A 15,139-nucleotide genomic window follows, 5' to 3' on the forward strand; every position below is an offset into this window, starting at 1 on the left:
TCTTCTTTGACGCGTATGAGCAGTCTGTCAGGATTGAACCATTTACCATCATTCTTCTGTACTGTACAGAAGGTGGTGGGATTTCTTGCTCAGGCAATGAACAGGCTGGTGGAATAGGAATACCACTTCCAAAGAAACGGGTGCCATCACTGCTGCTTTTGCTTTTGTGTGTGACTTTGGCATCAAAAGAATTGCAGTACTGCACCACGCTAGGGCTGACAGCCAGATCCTGCAGTTCCATCACAGTATTTTCAATTTGCAGAACTCTGCACAGCTGATGGGGAATCCCATTTGCAGCTTTGATAGCTTCCTTGAGGCTCCCATTTCCCGATTCAAATGGAAACGCAGAGTGTGCCCACAGGGGTCCCCAGTCACGAATACTCTTTACAATATGCGTCAACTGGTGCATATTATATGTCATAAAAGCTTTTCCAAAATGCATTTCTGAACGCACATGAAATTCTAACAAGAGTTTCTCAGCTCTAGTCAGCTCAGAAGTTTCTATGCTGCACTGCAGCATAATATGCAAAGCTTCAACCATGCATGCCCAGTGCTGAAGGTATCTTCTGTCAAGAATGCCATCAAGTACTGGAATGCTGTAGTACAATATCCAATTTTCCAGCTCTTTCGCCTTCCACCATTTCCGCTCCTTCGTTGGTCTTGGCAATCTTTTCACATCCTTTGGTGGCCTGATAGCCATAAGCCTCTCATCGATTGTGTGTTGCTTGCGGCTTAGAGAGTAAGCACAACCAGAAGACTCAAACCATAAATCTAAGAATTGTCGTCCTACTCCAAGTAAAATACAATGCATGTAATCAGGAACAAATCCTGCTACAATGTGAAAATAAGGCAGGCTGATCAATGGAGATGCCGTTTTTACACCATGAACGGTCACTCCTTGCCTAACTGCAGTTGTCATGTCTTCAACCATCTGGCTCTCTGTACGCTCAGTGGGGTTAACTGGCTGAACAGGGTACTTTGTTGAACCACCAGCTCGTTCACCTTTCTGTAAACACCAGTTACACCCAAAATAACCATTAGATTGAGTGACACCTTGCATAGGTGCCCTGGCAACCGAGTCAACCGCACAACAAATGCAATAAGCTTTAAATGTCTGAAGTTGCCCCTTTTGCTCCAAGACAAAGCCACTTTCGCTAAGCTGGCTCATTTGCTTAACAAATGTGCTCTGAAAAAGCTCCATGTGTGGCTTCTCCTTCCAGAACCACAATGCTGCAAGCACAAGTTTTGACATCCTCTGCTCAGCCGGAACCTCATTTACAATTAGCTGAATAGGCCAAATGGACGTGCCACTTGACTTGAAAAGCGGTGTGCCATCAGCATTTAATGTGAAGCTGATTCTGGGACCACACTGCTGTGTTGCAGCTGCAAAATTGCGGTACATTTCGCCATCATACAGATCACCCAATGAGCCATCATGGTTAAGTGGCTTTGTTAAGTCAAGAAGTGTACAGTCTTTCAACAATCTTTGCAACTGCGATTCCACATCAAGAGTCACAAAAAAAGGCATATCAGATAAACTAGAAACACTAGTTTTGTGTCCACACTTTGTGCAGTGAAAAGAGGCATTTGTTTCAGCATTTTCTATGTGTGTGAAGCATTTGGGGCAAAAACAATAATATGTCATTGTTGTGCCTGTTTTGCTCAAAAGTTTGGAGAGCTGGTAACGTGAATGAGGCAATATTGGTCGTTCGAAAATTCTGTTGATAAGATGCTGGTCAGCCCTGCAAATGATGAATTATTTTTGACAGCGTGCTTCAGCACCATGAGGAGAATATCGCGTCTAGACAGAACCACTCTTTCAGTCACAACATCGGTAAATAACTCTCCAAAAAGCGACTTGCCACCATGACCAGGCGCTGTGGGACTGTTAGGCATTTGCTGCGGAAAGGAGAAAAGAAATAGTCACTAAAAATGGAGCAGGTGCCCAGCCATCAACATTTACGGTCGAAGTTCGACTATAAAGCAGGACAATAAATTAAGACCCCAAAAGGAGCCAGAAAGCCAGAGCTATTAGGCATGTCTTAACTGAACACTAAGCAGGTAATATTAAATAAATGATTTTGTAACCTACTGTATGGACCAACCAAATCAATATGTTACTAAAGAAAATTTGACAAGCATGAAGCAGTAAACTTGTGCTAAAGCGTTTATTCTAAATGGAAAACAGTTGCTGTGCTTAGTTTTCAGCTTTAAAGGGGCCCTGCAATGCTTATTTTAGTATAATCAGAAAATGCTGCCGATCAGTAGTCCAGGCTACCGAGACAAACATTATAGTGCGGCACATGGTCTAGAATTTACAATTAATTCTCAGTCAGCTAGAAATTGATCCCCCTTCTCTCTACAACTGATGCCATATACCCAAATTTTTGCACCATATACCCACATCCACAGCGATTGGCTGATTTGCTGCATAGTTACCGTGGCCGCTGCGGGATGCTGCCACGTACCCCCAAGCGCACTCGCGATCATGCTGAAATTAAGCCGCGTGTTCGAAGAAAAACAAGAAAAGAAGGTGCTCAAGATCATGACCCATGCTGACGAAGGGTCGCATCTTTTTGCCCCCTGCCATTCCCCTCCCTCCGTAGCTTTCAGTGTGCTTGCTGGCACGAAAGGAGAGAGAAAGCGCTTGAAGCATACGACAAATAACTTCAACTCCGCACTTACTCAACTGATTCTAAAAATTTTTGCAGCATGCGATTCAAAAATTTGAAATTGGTTACGAGGCAATGTGAATGAGGTTTCTGAAAATTAAAAATAGCCTGCAAATACACTCTGCAATCAGCAACCAGAGGCTACACTGCTATAACCAAGCAGCCCCTATGTCCTAAAGCAAGTAATAAGAGATGCAGTACCTTTCAGGAAGTTCTCGTGCCTTGTACAATTTTGATTACATTACTTATTGCTTGTTCTCAAGAGCACTGGTGGGATTTTACGGCAGACATTTAATATCTAGCAAAAATAAATGTGTTAGCTACACTGAGCTTCAGTATTTGCAATGCCCAAACATGTTAACTGGGCCCCTAACAGTTAATGACGTCAACCATGTTTGTGTAAATTTTGCAATTTCTGATGGACCTACCATGTCATCTTCTGAAGCCAGCTCTCCAGGATCATGTTGCTCTGAACCATCATCATCAGACATGGAAAGCTGCAAAAAAATAAAAAAAAAGAAAGACAAAAACAATGAAACCAAGAGAAAAGGGAACTAGACAGAGATCAGCACCACCCTAATTTGTGGCAAAGCCTTGTTCGATTTTTTAGTGCAAGATCTACAACGACACCACACATGGAGACACAACAGGCACAAGTGCTGCCATGTCTGTGTGATGCCATTGCAGATTACTCACTAGTCCGAACAACCCCTTTGGTGTAAACAGTTTGGTCATACATATACATACACATATAAATATAGGTATGTGTGTGTACCTCTTCATCATTTAGCAATGTGTCGTGGGAAATCATCGGGATGGCATGCTGTGGCCCATCATTGGTTGCTTGCAGTTCTGAAGTATTGCGACTGACCGCAGCAGATGCCATGCTGGAGGCCGCTGCACCACAAGCGTCGTTTGAAGTTTCCTGTGACAAAACAGTTTATTAATAAAATACACTTAACATTTGAAACATACTACCTCACCTGTTCATCCTGACTACTCAACGTATCAGTTTGAAGTACGCTGTTTATATCTGACAAGACTGAAGCTTGACCTGCTGCTTGGCTTAGTCCGGGCGCTGCATTGTTGGAGACTGCTTCATCATCAGATGAGGTTGTGTCCGTAGGCACTTCCTGAATGCAAAAAAGGATCTTAGACATGTGCATGCCTTAAGAGGACGCTTTACTTTGAGAGCTGCTATTTAAATATATCATAATAGAGGACGCTTTTTGTTTTTGCGAATGACAGCTTCAGTTCTAATTGGGTTTACTTTTTGTTGAAAAAAAAAAAAAAACGAACGCAATGACTCTACCTCAGCAATGAAAAGAGATATCACAATTTTGCAAACTACACCTAATAATACATCCAAAGCGGACAAAATAGTTGAATTATGCACTACTGTGAAATATAACTAGCCTGTAGGCAGTATAGTTGCAAAACTCCTGAGAACATCGTAACAATTTCACGCAAGCTGTGAATTCATACATAAACGTTGTCCGCTTTAAATGTTCTAACAGATGCAATGTACTGAACAGCGACAAGTGCTTTCAATGCACAAGTACAGATTTTCTGCTGATGTGCTGAACATTGTTAAGTCTATGTTTAACTTAGTTGCAGTGATCTGCTTAAATAACGGCTGCCGTTCACAACCGCTTTATTTGTACTGAAATTTCGCAGAAATACAAGTCTTCATTGTTCACTAAACAGTATGTTACAGCGTAGTTCGGTATGACCGCCGAGCGATATCTGCCGCTGATATTTACGTTGACCTTCGACAACTACATGTGCAGACAAACGCAGGTTGTTCGCCCGCACAAGCCGTTGTTAATACGCTAGGCTTTTTAGCTATGCGAACCAAAACATGCAGTCCTCTGTGAGTCTTTGAACACAAGCGCATGCGTATTGAAGGCGATAGAACAAAAAGGAAGGTAAACTTACATTGTGTTGGCAAGCCCTCTTAGTACTTCTCGGTAGCACGAAGTCCGATCCATGGTTGATGTATCGTTTATATGGGCCTCTTTTCTTTCTCTTTGGAAGTTGATCCATTATGATCGCATTAACATGCTCCAACAGGCGATTTGTTGTTGCACGTGTAGATGATCCTCAGATTGTTGCTCAGCGAATAACACAACCTGGCTGGCACTGCTGGTTCAGCATGACGAAAGGTGTCCAGTTTCGTATTTCAGTATTTCATTTATTAGTAATACCTGTATACCCGGTAAACCACTATATACTCATAAAAAACTAAATAAATTAGACATATTAATATACAGGTCACATGCGTCAGGCAGCACGATGATTTTACATGCAAACATGCATCTGTCAAGTACGAGCACGCGGCTCGTGAACTTTTAACATTCCGCACGTGCACCTGCGTGCATCGCGCACATGTCGCGCAGACATGCTAGATTTGCCTACGATCGCAGTGTTCTAGAAGTTGTACTACGATCCTGGATCTGTCGGCTGCGTTACCTTTTTCTCTTTCACGTGTGTACAGTAGCGCAAGAATGATCACGCACGCAAAAGTGCGGTATGAGGATGATCGAAAACTTGCGGTTGTGGACATTCGAGACATAGAAAACTTCCATCCCGAGAACGCGAAGGATTTCAAATCGAAGTTCTTTTATTCGGTGAAATGGACCGATCCGGACGGGACCTCGGACTTTTACCGGGCTCGGATTCTAGCTCTGGGAGGTAAGCTGTTCGTTTGAGCACACATTTATTTTGCCTTGTCAAGTGCATTTCTTGTGTTCCGCGGTGCGCATATGCCTATCGTTGTGGACGCTATCCGATGCGTGCGGTCGGTCTGAACAATGACACATACTTTTGTCTTGAAATGAGCGTAATTTAAATATATTCTTGTAACTTCCGTAATTTCCAAATACACCTAAAGAAGCTAGTGTAGTATAATAGTAAATTACCATACATGCTCAACTGTCTTTTGCGCCCAATCTCTTCTTCAATAAAACTTGTTGCTAGGCGAGATGCATGTTTAAGGGATCGCCTTTCTTTCCATTTTCCGAGTCGTGCTATAATTCCATGCAGTACAGCACAACTCGATAATTGCCCTTGAAATGTATGCACTGATCCAGATCATACCCCTCTCCTCCCTCACTTTTGACGTTTGTCTGCGCAGCTTCCAGCGTACGGCACGTGTTCGCCACGTGCCGCACGTGGCGAACTCGAGTCCCTCGCAGCTGACTTCATGCCCTTAGAGCACTGTTACGTAGGTCAAATAAAATAATTATTGATCGCGAGTGTTCATGCAGTAGTCATGATATTGATTAATATGCCCACCAGTGAGGTCCCCCCCCCTTCCCAAATGAAAAAGAAAAACGAAAAGAAAATCTGGATTTAAGCATATATATATATATGAAGTGTATTTGTTCCCTCTTAACACAATATGCATATACACAAAGACAGTTAATGAGCACATGAAAATGTTTCATGGTTGCTGTGATACTACGCACAAATATATTTATTCTCCCTGCTTCTGTTTGAGGCTTATTGCATGTAGAGCATGCACTTTTTATGATTGATGCAAGGACTACTGAAAATTCTAAGGATCCTTTCATATAAATGGAAGGCTTATTTAAGCATACACTCAGCATAATATTCTTTCCCACTAAATCTGTTGCCACTGTTCTGTGTTTCCTTTTGTACTTGCAGTGCAGCCTAGTCGCACATCCATGGCTCATAATGAAATTGTTTTCTTTTAAGATTTTTCAATGTGTATTCCTTTAATATTTTCCAGAATCAGAAGAAGACCTGGAGGCGGAGGGAAGAGGCCGGCAGAGGCTTAGATTTGAAAGAATGGCATATTCGCCTGACGGCGAAGATGAAGACGATGATGTCGAGCCAGAGGTACTTGTTTACGTAGTGCTGTATCCTTGCTTATGCATTGTATGACTTTAAACAGCCTCATAATACGTTTTTTGGTTTTGTGTGCAGCGTCCTGCAAAAAAGCCCTCTGGCCCAAAGCAGGAGCTATTGGACATGTTAAAAAAAAAAACTGACGACATCCAGCAAAGGGAAGAAGCTGCTTTAAAGAAGCAGAAAAAGAGGCCAACATATGACGATAGGGGTGGCCTAGTCACTGAGCTGAAGTACAAGGTACAGAGACTTGAAGGCCTTGTGGAAAGAAAGTGCAAAAAAATTGAGGAACTGCGAAACAAAAACGAAGAGTTGGAGCAGGAGGCCATGAAGCTGAGGCAGCTGAACATGAGGCTGCAGGAAAAAATGCTGACAGCCATAGATGAAGGCACAGGTATGGAATTCAGCTTTCTGTAGTTTTATGGCTTCTGTGGCTGCTACATGGACTTATTTGTAATTTGTATGCCAGTAGCATAGCCAGCAATTTTTTTTTGGAGGGGGGGGGGACTCAACTATACTTTATGTATGTTCATGCATGCATTTGTATGTGTGCCTATATTGCCAAACTGAAATGTTGGGGCTGGGCTTTGAACACCCCCTGGCCCTCCCCCTGGCTGCGCCAGTGGTGTAAGCATTGCCTCTACCTAGATTATTTTGTTTAAATTATAGGCTTCTTTCAAATTAAAACTTCCTTACAATTTCAAATCATAAAATTAAACAAGGGGAGATGTTTGTGCATACCATGTTTACACATTTATAAAATAAGGGGAGAGTTAGCCTTCGTAGAATTGTAAGAAAATTATATAAAAAGGTATTACAGTTATAACATGAGCTCGCCATACAATGTTGGAGAGCTTTTCTTCCAACCAGTGGTGACGATCTTGCATAGGACCACAAAAGGCTTTTCAAGTCGGCAGAGCATGAAAGAACTTGTCACCCAATAATTAAATGCTCATTATGCCAAGACACAGTGATGGGAATGGCCAAAAGTGTTTTGTATCAGGTTTTGTAGCAGGAAAAATGATGATTTGTAGCAGCTGCCCTCAGTTTTGTAGCAGGTTGCGAAAACGAAAAAAAAAAACAGGTCAGATGGCGTTTTAATGGTTTTATTATACAATAAAATGAAGTATTAAATACAGTGTGCGCATGAGTTCAATGACGGCGCAACTAACGCAAGCTTTAAACAAAGCCTAGGATCACAAATATATGAAGACTGGTTGACACAAAGACAGCCTCGCCGGTACGACTGCGAGGCTGCGGCACGCAGCGAAAACTGGGAATGAGCCGCAACTGCACTCAGCTCAAACGACAGTGCCACCAGGTAGCGACACCATAGTGTTTCCTACAATACTTACTAGAGGGAACTCTGGCGCTAGTGTCTATGGGAGCTGCAATGCATCGCACTTCAGCCAGCATGGGAATCATGGGTAGTACACGGATTTGTCTAAACTTCGTTCTTTAGGCTCCGCTTGGCTCCGCGTCGCCTGCATCTGCTTTGTCGCAAAACGAAGTTCAGCAAAAATCAGCAGTTTCACTTCACCACTTTAACTTCTTTAGGCTCACCGATTCAAATCTGGTCACGAAGGTCACAACGATACATTCTTTTATCCGAAAGAAAACCAAAACATAGCAATAAACAAAGCCACAAGTGCGTTCGAAGCCCACAAGCACGAAGACTAGGCAAATCCGTGTACTACCCATCATTCCCATGGTGGCTGAAAGATCGCAGTGCCAGAGTTCCCTCTAGGTCATTTTAGGAAACTCTATGACCGACACTACACAGTGACAAGCCTACGCACAACTACAGCCACGTGCCCACGCATTGGATTGTATTGGATTGGCTCTGCCTACGAATGGCACGAGAGGCGGCAGCCTATCTGCCACCTGGTGTTGCTGAAAAATCCCCTTGACGGTGGCCTCCGAGATAAAGCAGCGCATTGCCAGGTAATCTCGGAGGCTATGCGTAGCAGCTTTGGAGCAGTTCTGCTCATTTGTAGCATGGATGTAGCAGCTTTCACGAAATGTAGCAGGTTGGAGCAATGGTGCTCATTTGTAGCATAGATGTAGCAGCTTTAATGAAATGTAGCAGCTTGGAGCAATTGTAGCAGCTTTCCCATCACTGCAAGACACCACTGATTATGGGTTTCCAATTTCTTTGGACAGTTTATTGCCTTAGTTTTAAGCAGATCATTTGTACTGTGTTTTCTTCATCATGTTTTACCAGGCAGTGGTTGCATGTGCAAAACATTGCACAGACCCAACACGTTGCCATTGTCACTTAGAGTGCTCTGTGAAGCTGCTTTGAAAAAAGAAAAATAAGTAAGTGCCGTTATATTTGTAGCTTGGTTCCACATTTATTATGAGGTGTGTTCTCAAATTGTTAGTTACAAAAACAAAACAAAAAATTAAAAACTCTTGTGTCAGTACAGTACAGTACTTGCCTTTGGTACAATTTCTTTCTTGGATGTAGCGATATTTTGGATGTGAGCCTTTATATTGAAACTCATTTGCTTTAAATATTGATTCCTGACTATGCTGTCATCTTAAAGTGACCGAGTTCTGCTGTTTGTAATGAGCCATGCTTCGTGTTGATGATGCAGGCTACAGTAGAGCTTCGTGCTCCACTAAGAGCGGACCAGACCACTCGACGAGGGAAGTGGATATTGACAGCATGGACGTGATTCCTAGGGAGAAAACACCGCCACAGGATGATTACGCAAGAAAAGAGAATGCCATGGTAACGTCCACATCTGAAGGGCAGCTTCAGCAATTTTTAGTATTACGTACAGTTGTCATCATAAGTGAAATTTTCCTTGTGCTTGCCTAAACAGCAAATGCTGCTTTTTTAAATGGTTGTTAAAATGATTTTTTTTTTTTTTTTTTGCTGCAATACGTTTCCTGATGCAGGTGGACATTGGCGGTGGCCTTCAAATAAATTCTAGCGCATGGCACCACATTCAGGGCCATCAAAAGGATTCCCTTTTCGTTAAGGACCTCCTCCTGGGAATTTGGCCCAAGGACCAGCTGAAAAACCGCTCTTTGCAAGGTGTGTTTCTGTTCTATAGAATTCCTTGTACTTTCTTAACAGCGGAGCTGTTTAAGCCAGCTGTAATCTGTCCACCGTGAACAAAAATCCTCAGGTGGGTATGCGTCAAAGGAATTGGGCAAGCCCCACTACGAGTACAGCAGGTGCAAGTGTTAAATGAAAACTTCGCTTGACGAAGTGGAGCATGTGAAGCATGCAAGAGAAGTGAGGGGAATAAAGACATTACAAGATAGAAAGACTAGACAGAGAGAAAGATTGTGTTATAGTTAATCACCGTTCATTTGTGTCTTACAGGGAAGCGGTGTCCACGATTTCCCGATCGGCCTGCAAAGGCTCCACTGACACCTTGGAAAGTGGAAGTGATGCGTGGTAAGTGTTCATGCTTTTTATGATGTTTTGGTGCAAACTGTCTTTGGTCATTCTGCTTCAGACCGTAGTCTTATAGACTATTTTTGTTTAAAAATTGTTTCTTCGTACCAGTTAGTGAGGCCTTGTGAACTTTTTGTTTTAGACTGTTACAGACGGAGACTGCAGCGCCAGGGGATTCCCGAAACCCTTATGCCTGCTGCACTCAAGCAGCTGAACCATTTCGTGGTTGAGAAGCTGGCAGACCTTGAGAGGCTGGCAAAACGGTGAGGTGCTGTTATAAATGTGTTTTGACTAATTTCAGGGAGGTTCTTTGTATGTAGTTTTTAAATGACATGCAGCCTGGTAAAGAAAGTGTTTAAAGCATCATACTGACTAAATGCCATGCCAGTGCATTTGCTTACATCTATGCAAAGTATCATGTGGAGAAAGCTAGTCTTGAGCTTGCAGCACATCAAGTTAACACTGTTTACTCAAATCTGAGCCAGCCCAGATTCTAGGCTGACCCCCTAATGTTTGAAGCCAGAAAAAACAAAAATGTTACCTCAAATGTAGGCTGAGCAGGAAAAAGAAATGTTACAGTGTGCACGAAACTCGTACAGAATATACAGTCAAACACAGATATATTGGGTGCGAGGTCCTCCACTAGAGACGTGAGCACTGCAGTCGTTATGACGTGCAGGGTTGGATCGCGTGATTCACGTTGCTCTGGTGAAGGGAAGTGGACGGTTCAACGCGTTGCTTTTAACCACGATTTCTGGTGTTTTCCGCTTTGAACAGCGTTGTTTTGTTCTCACTTCATGTGTGCGGACACCTAGACTTCACAATGCGGGAAAGTGCAGTCAAAGTTATCGGCAGCATGGTACTTTATGCTGCTCCATGCCACAGTGCGAGTCTAGCGTCAGCTTTCACTTTCACCGTTACCCTGCTTTGCAAGAGCGTGATACCACTGTCACCTGACATTCGTTTATTGTTATTTCGAGCTCATGGGGTTCCTTGCTTATAGAGGACGTCTGTACAATGAGCCCATCTAATGTGGAAGTGCTAGACTAATTGCATAAAGAAATTCCGATATATAATATGTGAAACGGCTGCTGTTCATGTTCATTGTTCTACATCTGTGCCTAGGCTCGCACAATTTGTGCAACCTGCACGTCAACTGAAGGCTGAATTAGCTATATTTGTTTCAAAACCGACTGTGGGTATGTCGCCCGAGTGACCAAACCAAGCTAATTTTCAGCCTTTGAGCCACTAATAGTTGCGTGTGAACATTGGCGTGCAGTGGTTGAGCTGCCTATGCAGGTTGTTTTTCCTGCTTCAAAAGCCACTTCTATCACTCCATTATAGCCACAGAGAACTTGTTCGTTTATTATGGTGTAACTACAACATAATTTACATACTTTGTGTGGAAGTGTGTAGGAATAGCTTTTTTTTCTTTTTTTTTCTTTTTTGCAGCAAGTCTCTCCACCATCTGTTACAGCCAAGAACACAGATACATTCATAGTGTGCTTCAAGGGCAGCACCACAATATCGTTGCATCCTGTGTATATGTAACATTAGTGACGTGAACTTGTAACTTTCATGCACTTATGTATTTTTCAACACTTTCAGGGAAAAGGACACAGGAAATTCCTAAGTGTGGCAAGGTGCAAGTTGAAGAATAAGGAGTACCTGATTTTTTGCTAGTCATTATAACTTTTACAATGCTTTTAAAGTAATAAATTATCGTAAAACAAGTACCTCCATTGTATGGTTTTTATTTGATGTGTGTGCATTACATATCATTCACAAATAAGCATACCAGACCATTTTGTTCAGGATCAACATTTCTTTTGTCCAATTCGCTATCATTTTTGCGTCAAAAATCTGGTGTACTCTTTGCCCATGTTTTTCAGCCAATGGAAGAATATTCGGGTCAAGCTAGACCACCAGTTGTGCACGAGTGTACTTCAAATGGTTGACCAGTTGCGCACCACCTAGCTCTAACTGGATGACCATGTGTGTTCAACTGGCTAACCAATTAAGCACCAGTTGGCTCTAGCTGGGTGACCATATGTTTTCAACTGGTTAACCAGTTGGCTTTAACTGGATCACCATATGTGTTCAACTGGCTAACCAATTGGACACCAGTTGGCTCTAACTGGTTGACCGTATGGTTTCAACTGGTTAACCAGTTGGGCACCAGTTGGCTTTAACTGGATCACCATATGTGTTCAACTGGCTAACCAATTGGGCACCAGTCAGCTTCAACTGGATGACCATTTGGCTTGAACTGGATCACCATATGTTTTCAATAGGTTAACCATTTGGACACCCATTCACATTGACTGGTTGACCAGTTCGGCATCAATATGTTTAATTGGATGACCATTTGTTTTCAACTGGCTAACCAATTGGGCACCAGTTAGGTTCAATTGATAACCAGTTGGCTTTAACTGGATGACCATATGTTTTCAACTGGTTGACCATTTCGACACCAATTTACATTGACTGGTTGACTAGGTGCACACCAGTTATCTATAATTGGTTGACCATGTGTGTTCAATAGGTTGACCAATTGCGCACCATTTGGATTCAATTACGTCCAGTTAAATGCAATTGGAAAACCAATTGGCCACCGGTACTGCCCAAATGGTTTGCCAATTGGACGTAAACTGGTCTACCAATTGGATATAATTGGTGCGCTCTCAACTGGTGGCGAAATTCCAATTGGTCGAAAACCAATTGGTGGCAATTGGTATTTTTCCAATTGGACCCATTGACTTTTTTTGACTGGGGTTACAAGCGTTGAAGCACGACCTTGACATCTGGTCGTCTGGCGCGGGGGAAATGGGAGCGATGGGAACGGCCAGAGGCTTTTGTGCACGGCACTCAGAACACTGCGCGTTGGACATAAGAGGCGGCGCGCTTTGTTTGGGCTTTGAAATTCCTGGACGCCCCCGCATCTACGGAAAGTTTGCCAATTGCCCTCTCCAAGTTTTGCGCTTGTGCATTTTCTTGCTCTGATTTGCCTCGGGAGAGGGTTTTGCGTGGCTGTGGGCTATGGGGGCGGTCGTTGGACCTATACAAGCTGATCGACAGTGAAATATGTTGCGTAAATAGTGACAATTTGTTGGGCGTCACGGTGGGGCGGAGTCAGGGCTCCGAGGAGACGCGGGGGGTTCGCGCCCGCTCACTAACCGTGACGTCGAGGTCACGTGATCCGTAATACCCCCGTGTCCGCCGCAGATTTCTGCCTCGTTTGAATACCCCTTAACGAGTGTTGCTGTTGGATAATTAAAAAATAACAGAAGTAGCTGTAACGGGTTTTTCCGTTACAGTTACTAAGTAAAAAGTAACAGTGTTACAGTTACAAGTTACTCTAACTTAAAAGTAACTAGTTACAGTTAGAAGTTACCGAAAAAAGTAACTAGTTACCGGTAACGCGTTACTAGTAACTAGTTACTGCCCAAGACTGGGATGATTGATGAGAACACGACGTCATCCACGACACAATAAAAGACCGTCTAGCATCTTTTTATTGCCACCGCGGTTAGAGCGTGATGAAAACAGCGCGCCGCTATGTTCGCGTTTCTTTCCACCCCCCTGTACCTGTGAAAGCCTGCAAGATAGCACAAATGCAATTAAACTCGGATGCTAACACGAAATCGTGAGCTTCGTGATACGCGCGGCCGCTCAGCGCCAGCTTCCCGTTGTCTACTTGCACAGCGCCACCACGCGGCAGCGGCGAGCGGACGCGGAGCGCGCGCTCGACGGCCCGAGGAGAGCGTTCGCCCAGGCACTGAAAAATAGAGGAGGCACAAGGCTCATGCGGCACTGCGTGGCATAAGAATGGTGCGTATCGACTTGTTGTATGACGTGGCTTTCTTTGCAACTCGGACATGCAATAACCGGCAGCACGCGCTCCGCCGAAAACGCGCGCGGCAGCGCGCACACGATTACGCTAGACTCTACTGACTCTACTTCCTCGAGCCAGCCGACGACCTTCGACGTTTTCAGCGGCCCACCAGGGGAGCATCCGGCGCTAGCGTCGCGCGCGCAAACTTTAGGCCTTTAGGTTGCTTAGAATTATAGTGTACTAGAATATTCTCCTAGTGGCGCGTCCTCGAGGGAGGGACAATAGGCCGGTTTAAGCAAACGCCAGTAGACGCCACTGGTGGCGTTGCTGCGCCTTTTTCTAGTCGCCGAGCCGGTTCGGGCTGGTTTGGGCCGGTTCGGACGCGCTTTGCTACTGCTTACTTCGTTCGTCTGTATAGTGCGACGCTATACTTTCAACGTGGTAGCACTTGTGAAAAAAACGGTGGAGGACTTGTTTTTGTTTTCTTTTTTTCTCAGACGCTTCTATGTACGATGCTAAAAAGAAAAAGAGAGTCTCGTTGTACGCCGTGAAATGGTGTAAGGAAACGCCGGAATAATTTTGTTTAGATGCGGTTCTGTAACCGATAACAAAGTACAAAAATTTTATCACAATCAATGTGTGTCTGTCGAGGCCTTTATTTATTTGTAGGCCTTCTGGCATAGGAACGCAGCGCAGACGTTGCTGTGCACTTTTATGTAGTTTGTGACCAGCACGCGATTTAAATGTGATAGATATTGCGCCATAGAAGAAAAACAGGTCCATACATGCTGGGTTTGTGCAGTGTATGATAAATGTTGCGAATACATACTGCTGAGGCGATGTCCCGAACTTCAATGAATCCGCCGGTCTGCAGCCTTTACGCTAGCAGACGACGTTGTCGATACTAGTGTGTTGGCGTGGTTTTCAGAAACTTTCTTTACACTATACTACAGTAAATACAGTCTTTTTGTGCTGTAATAAAAGAATCCGTTGCATAAGGAACGCCTACAAACTCGGACAACGTCAAACGCACCGGTAGACAGCGGCCGGTCTACTAGAAAAAGGCGCAGCGGCGGCACCTGGTGGCGTCTACACAAACGGGCACGCGCGCTCCTTCCCGGACGCGTCACTAGGAAATTGTTCTAGTACACTATACTTAGAATAACAGAGAACTGAGCTAGTAGGGGGGCGATCGGAGATCTGTTCGTTCCTCTTGTTCGTTCTCCTGGGGAAGAACAAGCGCGCTGATTGGTTGAAGCGGGAGATGCCACTCAAGGCCGGGGCAACGTTTATATAAAAAAGTATCTATAAACGTTGGGCCGGGGTACAGTGTACTAGAAAAGG

At 43.9% G+C, this 15,139-nt stretch overlaps 2 protein-coding genes across 3 annotated transcripts; one reads left to right on the forward strand and one right to left on the reverse strand.

The window, feature by feature from the left end:
• Positions 1 to 1,662: 1,662 nt before the first annotated feature.
• Positions 1,663 to 4,793, reverse strand: LOC119389550 (uncharacterized). Of its 2 annotated transcripts, none has more exons than XM_037656880.2 (5): positions 4,611 to 4,793; positions 3,656 to 3,805; positions 3,448 to 3,597; positions 3,101 to 3,169; positions 1,663 to 1,899 (listed from the first exon to the last, which is right to left on the reverse strand). In XM_037656880.2, the coding sequence occupies exons 1-5, from the start codon at positions 4,716 to 4,718 to the stop codon at positions 1,663 to 1,665; spliced, it is 714 nt and encodes a 237-aa protein (XP_037512808.1). In that variant the 5' UTR covers positions 4,719 to 4,793. The 2 variants fall into 2 exon arrangements, with proteins under 2 accessions (XP_037512808.1, XP_049269579.1); XM_049413622.1 differs by having other exon boundaries at positions 1,663 to 1,902.
• A 279-nt stretch (positions 4,794 to 5,072) lies between these two features.
• On the forward strand, positions 5,073 to 11,688 carry LOC119389570 (BEN domain-containing protein 5). Its single transcript, XM_049413618.1, has 7 exons — positions 5,073 to 5,366; positions 6,427 to 6,536; positions 6,624 to 6,939; positions 9,146 to 9,282; positions 9,453 to 9,591; positions 9,886 to 9,960; positions 10,103 to 11,688. The coding sequence occupies exons 1-7, from the start codon at positions 5,180 to 5,182 to the stop codon at positions 10,225 to 10,227; spliced, it is 1,089 nt and encodes a 362-aa protein (XP_049269575.1). The 5' UTR covers positions 5,073 to 5,179; the 3' UTR covers positions 10,228 to 11,688.
• Positions 11,689 to 15,139: the final 3,451 nt, after the last annotated feature.

This window comes from Rhipicephalus sanguineus, chromosome 1 (assembly GCF_013339695.2).
Source record: "Rhipicephalus sanguineus isolate Rsan-2018 chromosome 1, BIME_Rsan_1.4, whole genome shotgun sequence".
Taxonomy (NCBI): Eukaryota; Metazoa; Arthropoda; class Arachnida; order Ixodida; family Ixodidae; genus Rhipicephalus; species Rhipicephalus sanguineus.